General features: G+C 43.4%; 1 protein-coding gene across 1 annotated transcript in view; it reads left to right on the forward strand.

Annotated features, from left to right (window-relative positions):
- The first annotated feature begins 3492 nt into the window (after positions 1-3492).
- The window catches only part of ncaph (non-SMC condensin I complex, subunit H), a 13471-nt gene continuing 4521 nt past the window's right edge, over positions 3493-12442 (forward strand). Inside the window, exons 1-11 of the mRNA XM_063193518.1 lie at positions 3493-3608; positions 4109-4330; positions 4445-4535; positions 4749-4838; positions 4976-5093; positions 6492-6655; positions 7261-7450; positions 8325-8404; positions 9496-9698; positions 11318-11463; positions 11853-11959. Of these exons, the coding sequence (XP_063049588.1) occupies positions 4119-4330; positions 4445-4535; positions 4749-4838; positions 4976-5093; positions 6492-6655; positions 7261-7450; positions 8325-8404; positions 9496-9698; positions 11318-11463; positions 11853-11959 (1401 nt within the window). The 5' untranslated portion in view covers positions 3493-3608; positions 4109-4118. The remainder of the gene's footprint in view (positions 3609-4108; positions 4331-4444; positions 4536-4748; positions 4839-4975; positions 5094-6491; positions 6656-7260; positions 7451-8324; positions 8405-9495; positions 9699-11317; positions 11464-11852; positions 11960-12442) is intronic.

Here is a 12442-nt window from a genome sequence, read left to right on the forward strand (position 1 = left end):
ACATACATACATACATACATACATACATATACATACATAGGCCTACATACAGTACACACAAACATGCATGCCATTGCATTATATGCCATTACATTTAGGAAACACTTTTATCCAAAGCAGCATACATGCATGCAATGTTTTAATGGCTGCAGGAGATGTGCGAGGGAAATAGCTAACCAGACAACCATTTAACCCAAATTACACTGTTGGCGGCATGAATGTATTCAGAGCTAAATGGATTATTTCTATTCGGAAGATAAGCCGTTTAAAGCTTCCATGTTGCTTAAATGGGTGTCATGCTAAGGCTATAGGTCTGCAAAGGAAGAACTTTTCTACAAAGCCACATTGAATAGATTCATTTTCACAGATATTCAAAACTGATGTGTGTTTGTTGTGCTTCTCGGTTAACATCAATAAAATCACTGTTGTCTTATTTAAATTTGCTAAATTAAAAAAATAATTGAAATTACAATAAATGATGACATTACATGAACCCAATTACATTTGCAACAATGCTATCTTGAAATCGTGTAGTTTACGCATAGAAACACTGTATAATACTGGTGATGAAGAGTGCATCCCTTCCATGCAGATGGAAATGCTGGCGATGAATGTTGGCTGAAAAAGCCATGACATTGGCCCACATGGACTCTTTAAGGTGCTTTCTAGAATTCATGCTGCCCATTCACAAATGTTACCTTTTTCACAAACAGGTACCACCACCATCAAATTCTAGGTATTCATTATGACTGGAAAATTTGTATTTTTCGAACTTGAAAAGGGGAATCTTCTCTATTCCCAAACAGAATTTAAATAGACATTTTTAGCTGCAGATGGTACTGTGCTTTGATCATAATAGTAAATAATGGGTTATTATTCTGTAAATATTCATGAAAAGATCAAATTTGGCAGTAGGCAGCCTAGTTTCAATGAGCCGCATGGTGCCTACTCTGGCCACCATCCTACAAAGTGCACCTTTAAGAATGCATGGCTTTTGCATGGCGATTTGGAAAAGAGCTCTTCAAATGCAGTGGCATTGTATGGCCATGCACATTAAAGAAAAGAAAAGGTTAGTCTTCTCTTTGTGACAAAGCAGAGGGGCATAGGAAGTCCCCTGTAACGTGTCGCCACGGGAGATTGGTGTTTTCTGAGTTGCACCGTCATTATTTATTGATAACGACTCAAGACCCCTATTAGTTTGGCCTTCTTCCTGCCTAGCTGGTCGTTCCGGCGGTCTAAAGACAATGACTGAGAGTGAGGGGTATGTAATGTGTGTGTGTGTGTGTGTGTGTGTGTGTGTGTGTGTGTGTGTGTGTGTGTGTGTGTGTGTGTGTGTGTGTGTGTGTGTGTGTGTGTGTGTGATTGATCTTGCGTTTGTCATCCTCTCATCATCTGTAATCCTCCTCTCCATTCCGCCACATTGTGTGAGCTACTGCACATCTCACAAATTTATTGATCATTGGAACGCTGAGATAAGTCCTGAAGTCATTTATGACAATTTTCTTCATTCATGCCAAAGATTGATGGAAAAAAGAGCACCACACCCTTGAGCACTACAGACAAACCACAATTTCACAGGAAACGTCCAACTTCAGTATCTGAATGCACAAAACAAATGAACTTCCCTGCAACCTTGAATTCTTGTATCTGTGGACAGTGCATCACTGACTTTATTTGAAGGGGCATGTCAAGGTACTGTCATAATATAGTATTGCCTATATGAATCTTAATGAATGTCAATATGGCTGCAATTAATATTTATTCAGTAAGTTACGCCATGTTTTATTATTTAAAAAAAACACTGCCACTATCTTATCTTGAATAAAATGTTGATATCCCCATTTCTGCTAAAATGATTGTAATCAACGGTGGGTAAAAGGACTTGACAGCGGTTAATGCTCCACTGATGCTGCTCATAATGTTTTTTTAAACACTTTCAAAATCTTCCCTTTATTTTCTTTTTTTTAATATATATTTTTTCTTAGGGCTTTATTTTCGACAGGACAGTGGAGGAGAGACAGGAAACAAGTGTGGAGAGAGAGACGGGGAAGGATTGGCAAATAACCCGAGCCGGCATCAAACCCGGGTCGCCGGCGCAGCAACCCAGTGCCCTACTGCTATAGGCCACGGCAGGGCCCTCCCTATGTTTTCTTTCTCGACAAATCACGGCGAACTGGTCCTCAACTCGGTGCCCAAGGCAGGCCAGAGGGCATGGCTGGATTGGCCATATAAGGGCATACAGGGCATTTGCCCAGTGGACTGTTGATGATTTTGGCCTGGTCCTTGTGGTATCAGTCCTCATGCCACTACAGCAGACCTCTCTGAGTTAGATTTATTCATTTAGGCTCTTGACATGTAAAAATAGCTTGTAATAGATAACTAAAATGCTGTCACAGTCTTCATTGACTCTCTTAATGCCTGGCGGACCGGTCTACACTGAAAATGCCCGACCTGATACTTTGCCCCAGTGCAGACCTGCCAGAGGCGGGCATGAGCCAGGTGAGTGTAGTGTAGAGACCAACCTTTGATGTCAGACTGGATGAACTCGGAAGATGAAAGTAGGCAGAGACGCATGAAAACAAGGACCTCAGGTCCACAGCCATACAATAAGACTGCTCAAACACTGGCTAACAGACGGACAAAGAGAGAAAAGGGGGAGACAAAAAGCAAATTTGGTCTTTCACTTGTTCTTATAGTCTTTAGAAGTGTGCTGAGGCCCAGTTCTCATAATAGGTTAAAATGTGGAGCCATATATAGTGTGCACTATGGAAATGCTCTCAAATTTGTAAGTACTCTGTATTTTTCTAGGCCAATATTAAACAGTTAAACAGTAAACACGCTGTGTGACTGCACTTAGGCTAGATGAAAAGTGGGAGATCACAAGGAGATAATAGTACGGCTAGTAGGTAATATCTTCACATAGCAGAAGAGACACACTGACAGTGATGTTCGCAAATGGGTTTGCTCATAGAAAGATGCAAATATTTAATGAGTTATTATGGGTCTTTCCGACTCACATGATACTGAATTACTTCAAGCTATAAAAATGAAAATCACTTTCGGTCCAAATATAATCTAACTGTCTCATTCAGACTATCTTTTCACTAGAGAGGAATTTCACTAAATAGGCCTATCTTAGGGCCCTGTGGCGTTTGTGCAGATAATTTCCATCCTGTGAATAGTGCAGCTGAATGCTGATGACTGAATGCAAGCGAGGTGAATGGACTGCTGCTGATTGGGTTTTCTGAATGGTCTCATTACCCAGTCAACTTCCCCAAACATCACCTACCTAGGCTGATTCAGTCAAGGTAAGTTGACTGTACGTTCATAGCAAGCAATAGGCTACGATTTGGGATGCCCAATCCACAGGACCAGACATCTAAAGACAATAATGACAACACTGCCACCGTGCGGCAAACATTAAAACTGACTTTGCGTGATGACGTAGTACGTCTTGCTCAAACCGTTCTTTCAGGCGGCGCTAAATTCAAATGCTGAGCTGCGCACTGTCGGTGACCTGCTAGCGGTGTTTCGAAAGCGCAATATAAAAAGTTCAATACAGTCGTACTGGATATTGGTTTGCAACTAAATATTTCGTCAAGGCTTCGGTAAGAGAGCTGTCATTATGGTATATTATGTATTCTTTCTGTTTGCAACGCCGCGTTCCAAGCTGTTACCGATTTTGGCAAAGGGCGTGCTAACTGTTGTTTCTCAAAGTTAGCTGTGTTATGCTAGCAGTAACACACGGCAAGCTTGTTTCACCAAGCTTCAAGTCCTGTCCTTCTATAATGCAAACACTATTTAGTTAGTGGACAAGATATGTGAACACAAATAAAGCTCAAGAGTAGACTTTCACCGTGATGATACATGCTTATTTGAACATTATAACTGGTGTGCGATGTCATTGCCAATGAGCCTATACTTGTGACGATAACTTGGGTAATTTTGCTACAATGTTAGCTCTATCCATGTGTCATAACGTTGTTACTATTTAGCGCAACATTAGCCCCTGCCACGGAGGAAATTGAGTCTGGTTTACAGTTATGAATGGAGACAAAACTCTACACGGGCCGTTGGCTTACTGTGGTAACTTTCTTGTTTTGCCCAGGCAAAGCATCATGAGTGCAGTCTCTACCCCGACCCCCCGGGTCCGACAATGGTCTTCCCCATCCCTGGGGCCGAAGGCAGCGCCGCCTGCCACCAGCACCCCTCGGCTTGGGTGTCTTCCAAGCAACGATGACGAACAGGAGAGACGTCAAAGGCGTAGGTCAAGGATTGTTGACCTCCAAGGTGGAGCCGATTCGTCTTTCAACGACTCCGCCACACACAGGTGAAGGGATATTCCTATAATAATAAAATCAAATGCATGAGCTATAAGAGGCAGGCGATGTGGAAAGATGCCGTGCTAACCGCTGTCTGTGTTTATGTTTATGTCTGTGTGTAGTCGTGCAGACACCCCTGCGGCTGTCCCCAAGCTGTCCACCGCCCAGATCTCCGAGCATTATTCCACCTGCATCAAACTCTCCACTGAAAATGTAAGTGGGAGTGTAAGAAATAAGAGAGGACTCAGTACATTAAGCTTAAGCATCATGGTTGTGTGTGTTAGTGAAATTCACCTTAGGATGTTGCTACTCTTGTTTCCTTCTCTCTGGTGGCGATGGAAAACTTGCTTAAAATATACAAAGGATGAAACGAAAATGGTATAAAATAAATTGACTCCATACACTTCTGAATGTCATCTCTTGCAGAAAATTACCACCAAAAATGCTTTTGGTCTGCATCTCATTGACTACATGGCAGACATTCTGAAACAGAAGGACTCTGAGCTCAATTTTAAGGTAAGTCAAAGTTTTTCACAGATATTACTAGACTCCCTATCGTGTACTGCTTTTGCAGTGACGTCTGCGTGTAAATTAGAGACTTACCGGTACTTTACTTTAAGACAATGTCCCTCTTGTATTGATTGCTTACCAAGGTGGCTGCCGGTACGCTGGATGCCAGCACCAAGATCTATGCGGTGCGAGTGGACGCTGTGCATGCGGATGCTTACAGGGTACTGGGAGGCCTCGGCTCTGAGACCAAGCCCAAGGAAGGTAAGTTAGATAAGACTGGGGGCTGCTGGAATAACAGCCTATCCTGTTGGACTTGGTAGAGTAGAGAAAAGTGTATGTGTTATAGGGATGCAACATGCAAACGATTAATCAATGAATCGACTTTAATCGATCAATGCCTTCATTGAAAAATGAATTCAATTAATCGACAATTCAACTGACAACAGATCCAGGTGAAATGGATAGGCGTGTGAAGAGTGTGTGTGAGGAGGGATGTGAATAGTGGGAATATTTAAATCACCTTTGGATTAAAGAATTGAAATAGAACTTAAATGTGGTATTTTATCTCAATATTTAATTAAACAAGATTTCGGGGAGAAAACGCAGCTTATCAATTAATCGTAAGTCGATCGATAAGGCTATCAACTAATGATTAATGAATTAATCGATAATTTGCATCCCTAATGTGTTCTGAATTTCCTTAAAATGCACTCTACATGCCTAATGAATTGGATGTGGCTACACTAGATAAGCGTTCTGTGTATTCAATAGGTGTGCATGCATGGGTATAATTTTAGGTGTTGGCCACGTCCTTACTAGCCTGGGAACTCCCATACTGCCTTTAGTTCTACACAATCTTTTCGATCTGAAAGACAGTATGGCGAGGATGACTCATAACGTACAAGATCATGGTACCTGTGTCATAATGGCCAAGCATTCCGACCTTAACAGTTTCTCTGCCCAATCAGAGAGCAGGGCAGTGTGTCATAATAGCCAAGTATTCTGCCACCTATGGAATTTAATATAGGCAACTCCCCAGACCTAATCTCACTTGTGATTAGGTCTGGTGTTAACCAGGCAATGTCCTTACCACTTTTGAGATCAATCTAGTTTGTCCCCACCACTTTTCCACAAATACAAGCCAAAAATGGCAGACACTAGACACTTTGCCATTGTAATATCCCCATCACTTTCCAATCCAAACCTGTGTGTGTATGTGCGTGTGCCTGTGTATGAGTGAGGGAGATGGAATACAGTATGATGTACACATATTGGAAAATAGGGAATAAACTGAAACGCTATGATGATAAAGACGACCCCCTCTAAAGGTTGGCAGGGTTCCCACACATCCTGGAAAACCTGGAAATTTAGAGATTTGTTTTCCAGTCCTTGAAATGTTCTGGAAAAAATATTTGTCCTGGATTTTTGTCTTGAACCTGTTTTTTTCACGGTTTTGTTTGTGATATAGCCTACTTTTCCCCTGCCCAGTCTAGACATGACGATTGAATTTATCAAAGTTTTCCCACCTATTGATGTATAGGCAATACATATTATCCACACATACATGAGCAAACACACACACACACACACACACGTCCGCGAAGTTGCCCACGTTGGGAAATGAGTTTGCCAAGACATGATGTGCTCTTTTTGCTCCAGCAGCAGGGCCAGAGGAAGGTGAGGACGCGGCAGCCAATGAGGAGGGAGCGGCGGCAGAGGCCACCGCCGCCAAGCAGGCCACCAAGAAGAAGCGTCCGCCCAAGAAGACCGTGGAGCAAAACCTGGGCAACATCAACCGCTCCGAGTCAGAGATGAAATGTGAGGTAAGAAGAGTGCCAGGTCAGACTGTCACTTTGGACTAACGGGGTGCATCCCAATATGTGACCTTGCCTCCTCCACTTGTGCTTGTCTCCTCGTCCCGCCTCCTGGCCCCTCCTCCGTGGAGAAAACGATAAAGTTTCCCAGCTGTCAGCCTAGCCACAACAACTTTTGAGGGACTGTTTTTCATTCACCATCCCAATTGCAAATGAGAAAAAGACTTTACAATTGAGCTTTTGCAAGATATTGAAATATAATGCTGTTGTCAGTGATGTCATCATGACGAGAAGCAAGTGGAGGAGGCAAGGTCGCATATTAAAACGCACTCACGGTGATGATCCACACTGTAGGTCGTGAGATACCAACCTCGCACCGCAACAACAAACTCTCTGTATGTATGTACTGTACACTGTCCTGACTTTGAAGACTTTGAAGACACACCATATTCTATAGGCATAAAACATCTTGAGTACAATAAAACTAAATGGTCTCATGGTTTAATTGTCACTGCATAGGTGCAACTGTAGCAAATGTGTGAGGTCTTTTTCTGTCATCTGCTTTTCCTATTATTTTCGTGATTTTGAATATGTTTTTTTTTTCATTGTGTCAGGTGGACCCCATGTTCCAGCGCATGGCGGCGTCCTTCGATGAGAACAGTACAGCGGGGGTGTTCCTGTCGGTGCTGTTCAGCGAGGACAGCCGCTGCGAGCTGCGCTTCCCCTCCCACATGACCCTGCTGCACACCAGGCCCCCATGCAGTGCCATGCCAGCCCAGCACGTCTCCGCACAACACCTCACAGGTAGGCAGGCACATAGCAAGCAGGTGTGTGTGTGTGTGTGTTTGCGTGTGTGTGTTTGCGTGTGTGTGTTTGCGTGTGTGTGTTTGCGTGCGTGTGTGTGTTTGCGTGCGTGTGTGTGTTGCGTGCGTGTGTGTGTTGCGTGCGTGCGTGTGTCTGTGTGTGTGTGTTTCCATGTGTGTTTCCATGTGTTTCCATTACATTTCTTTGTCACTTCTGACCATGCACATACAGTAGTATCCCTGCCAGGCAGTGTAAGTCAGCTTCTTATTAAGGTCTGGTATTATTAAAGTGTCTGTGTGTGTGTGTGTCAGGGCTTGACACTGGCACCTGCAAACCGACCAAATGCTGGTAAAACTTGGCTATGGCTGGTAACAATTTCAGTCTCACTAGCCAGTTTGACTGCTAACTTATTCTTTGGTGTGACAAATTACAGTAGTTGCATGAATTGTTTGTTTTAAATGCAAGAATATTCCAAATGAGAAAAAAAATGAACAATAAAACTCTGGCTAGCAGAACGGCTAAATGGCTAGTGACTCAGGAAAACAACTTGCCACAGTGGCCAGTGAGCAAAAAAAAAATACCGTCAAGCCCTGGTGTGTGTGTGTGTGTGTGTGTGTGTGTGTGTGTGTGTGTGTGTGTGTGTGTGTGTGTGTGTGTGTGTGTGTGTGTGTGTGTGTGTGTGTGTGTGTGTGTGTGTGTTCATCCTTCCCCGTCACTTCATGCCCACAGTACATCCCAGTCCGTCCAGTAAGGAAGTCAGTTATGTCCTGTAACAAGCAGTAGCTTTTTTTTCTGAGAGTTGGTACTACAAAGTAAAAGGGTTAAACCTATTCAGTTGATTTAGTCCATTTGGTTGTGTGTCCTTTCTCAACAGGAGGCCTGAAGTCCCTGCAGGATCGCCCCATCTGCCCGTCCCTGGGCGACTTCTCCTTCACAAGATGGTCTCCAGATCAGGTGAAATGATATTCGAAAGCCTTTATTTGATGGTCACATACCTGTGGCTGTATCATTAATCAATAGAGCAGTCAAAGTATCACTCCTTAAGATGTTCAGCATCATAGGACACCGACCAGTCTTCATGAGCATGGATGAGGCTCTGAAATAGGGCAGTGTGGTGCGGGTATTGTAATCAGGGTTCCCACGGGTCATAGAATTTCTGGAATATCATGGAATTTCATAAAAGTTTTTCCAGTCATGGAATTGTACCATTTCGCATGCACAGTCATGGAATATCATGTAATTTTCTTAACAGTTTTGTAAAAGCAGAAACTTTTTTGTTTGGTGTATAACGTTGTTTCTTACTGGTTATCCTAAAACGCTTCGCCAGAGACTCTTTGGTTTCACGCTGTTATGTGCAACATTCTAGAATGCAATGAGCCCGCGGAAGTCTGGCGGTGGCTCTGCGTCGGCTCTAGGGATGAAGATAATTTACGTCCTTTTTTTTTACCCAAGTGGTCATGGAAATTCTGCTTTTTGGCAGTGGTCTGGAAAGTCATGGAAAATCATGGAATTTTATATCTGAATTAGAGTGGGGACCCTGTGTAATGTAAATGCTACACAGGTGGAGTGCTTGATGGGCATTTATGATGATGATGCATTTTATTTGTATCTACATAGATCCACATATTTAATATACTATACTTATCATACTGTACATGCGTACCTAACCCTAAAGTACAATAATGTTAACTGCTGTTACATGCTCAATTCAATTCATGTAAAAGGTATTGGACAGTCGAATTTAATTTGAAACCTTGGGCACCTTTCAAGGTAACTGAGGACACTGACGAAGCTTAAGGCCTGTATGCAGCCAGTGGGCTCGTTTTTGATAGATAGCTTTTGCTATGCCTTGCGCACTTTGGCAGTTTGATGCATTCTGGTTAGAATTTTAAATACATCAAACTGGCAAAGTGTGCATGCGTGCTGCATAGCAAGAGCATCATTGCCCCATCAAAAACGAGCCCAGGGATACACCAGTCACTGGCTGCATAGAGGTGGGAAGCATTGATGCTAAAACCACCCCCACCCCCCTCCTTACCACACAGACCATGAATCAGATGCTGGAGAAGATGAAGCAGGGCGAGCACGTGTTTGACGTCAACGCTGACATCGAGCAGGACGAAGACGAGTGCCAGGACTTTGGGGACAACTTTGATGCCGACTCTGAGGAGGTGGGCCAGGGGGATTTCGGCGGCGAGGGATACGACGAGCACAGAGAGAACTGCGCCGCTGGAGGGACAGAGAAACGGTAAGCTCGAGGTCAAAGTGTTCAGTCTTCATGGTCAAGTTCCTATGAAACAGCTGTTTCCTTGGAGATTGACATTGCACATTGTCGCAGCATCTGTGTTTGCTTTGGTCATATGAAGGGAAAACCGAAAGCCCAACTGGGAAACTCCAACTTCCATTTGTCATTGTCATTGTGACGCAGCACAGAAGTGCACACTCCACACAACAAAATTGCATTTATGCCTCCCCCGTGCAAGGCGGCAGCCCCCAATGGCGCCCGAATAGGAGCAGGATGGCGGGACGGTACCATGCTCAGGGTACCTCATTCATGGAGGAGGATTGGGGAGAACACTGGTTAATTACCTCCCTCACCAACCTGGCGGGTCGGGAGTCGAACTGGCAACCTTAGGGCTACAAGTCTGACGCCCTAACCGCTTATCAATGCCTGCAATAACGTCATCTCATATCATTAAGTAAAAAGTACATTGTACATGTACCAGTAGTTATGGTATACAGTATTTACATGTTACAAACATTATCTTGTGAAATTCTCCAATAGTTTGTATCTCCAAGAAGGCTGTGTCTAACGGTCTGAAGTATACATTGTATTTATCAAAATCAGTTTTGCAAGGCAATTCCTCTTGATTTTACGGCCTGTGAACTGTGTCTCTGCGTGAAGAGTTGCCAAGCCTGCCAGCAGTCAGTTTTGAAGACATGGTGCTCTGGCTTCCTAAAATATTCCCACAGGCTGCTGTGGTGTCATTAGGTTGAGTTGTTTTTCCATCAGTGACTTCTTTGTAAACATCCTGTTGAAAAGCATTGCTTATAATAACCTGCGGCGACTGTAATTTTTTTTGCCACTCTCTTACTCTCTGACACTTTCAAAGGAATTGCATGCCTGTTATTTTGTGAGCTTTAAAACGTTTAATTGATTAGCTTGTGTGAATGTGTCTGCCTTTGTCCTTACTTTTTGCCTCTTTTTCTAATCCGTTTTCTGTGCAATAACAATTTTACAATTTAATTAGAACTGCACAGCTGTTTCCAGCAGCTGTTTTCCCCTTCCCGGACTGCCTGCCCTGCCCTTGTGCGTTTCTAAACACCCAGTCTGTTTGTTTTGCTCTGTTTACAAAAGGCAATTCTTTTGTGCCGCAGTTTAATCTCCTACAAGCGTGAACCGACTTCCCTGGAATCAAGCACTGCAGTCTCTTACCAAACATATCCGATGACTTCCTTTCCAGAAGTCTTCTTGACCAAACAAATCGGTTACACACCACAACTGTCTTTTATTGCTTTTACGAGAAGACAAAAATAATCAGGATGTTTTGGGCGATGAGCCTTAGTGTTGGGGACTTGTTTTGTTTTCAGGGTTTACTTTACTTTACTTAGTCCAGCAGTCAGTTCATTTAGATGGACGTGCGTGTTTTTTCTTAGGTCTCAGGGCTTTTTGTAGGATTTTTTGGCATGAGGGAGCATCATGGCAGGTTGCGGGGGGTAAAGGGGGGTGATCCCCCCCGTGATTGAGAAATTTACTAGGGGCGCTGAAATATATATACATAGGTATGAGGGTGGAGCGCCCCTATTTCCCCTTTCAGAAAAAGCCCTGGGTCTTGTTGTGTTTATACTGTATGTGTGTGTGTGCAGTGGTGTCATCCCCATCGGCAAGGCGGACATCACCACCATGTGCCTGCAGCTGTCGGCTCAGCCCAGGGAGTACTCCTACTTCAGCCCCAAGACTCTGGCCTCATGGGTCGGCCCCGACTACTGGCTTATCAAACCAGGACAGAAGCGTAAGCAAATTGTTGTTGTTGTTGTTGTTTTTAGCCTCTATTCAGAGAAAAAAAATCAATTAAGGTTTACTTTTTAGTTTGTTTGTTTGTTTGTTTGCTTGCTTGTCTCTATGATTAGCGACCTATAAGTCATCTCCAATGTGCGATAAACACAAATCCGGCGACCTGGGTTCGATGTCTGTCATTTGCCGATCCTCCCTCATGATCTCTCTCTCTCTCCCACTCACTTCCTGTCCCCCTTCTCCAATTGTCCTATTAAATAAAGGCACAAAAAAGCCCTAAAAATATTTATTTGTGATCTGCCACATTTTGCCATTCAATTAAGCATTCATTGTTCTTAACCATGCTAGCTGGGTTTATTTGACTTATTGATTATATTGTCTCCTCAGAGGACCAAGCACAAGACAAGGAAGCCCGGAAGAGGGCCCCCAAGAATGCTCTGGTCATCGACTTCACAGAAGACATCCACTTCCACAATTACTTTAAAACGACACGCGTGAGTCTGCCACTTCATTTGATGCATTAGACACTACAGCATGAACTTCTGTACACATGGGGGAAAAAATACTTTTTATCTGGTCACCCTCTGCAACATGATATTTCATCAGTAGATGATCTGATTCTTCTAAATGTATTGATTTGGCTTATTTTAAAAAAATGGCTCAAAGCTTTTAAGGACTGCGTAATACTTCATGTTTTTCTTTTTTTATTAATGGCCGAAAGGATGGCGCTGACTGTTCAGGCTCCCCGTTGTTTAACCCATTTTGTCCTAAGCCCTTTTTGGGAAAGGGTGACCTCTGCCTATTAAATCCTAAGTATCTCAGCCTCCGAAGCACATAAAAACATGAAATGAGATTAAAGCTAGGACCCCCGTGTTGCCTTAGAATGTGTTCATTCAGCTCTAACTTACCCACATTTTTAATAAAAAAGCTCCAATCTCAAAATCCTGAACGCAGCGTATACAGTATGTGTCTCCAGG

This window comes from Engraulis encrasicolus, chromosome 3, assembly GCF_034702125.1.
Source record: "Engraulis encrasicolus isolate BLACKSEA-1 chromosome 3, IST_EnEncr_1.0, whole genome shotgun sequence".
Lineage (NCBI taxonomy): Eukaryota > Metazoa > Chordata > Actinopteri > Clupeiformes > Engraulidae > Engraulis > Engraulis encrasicolus.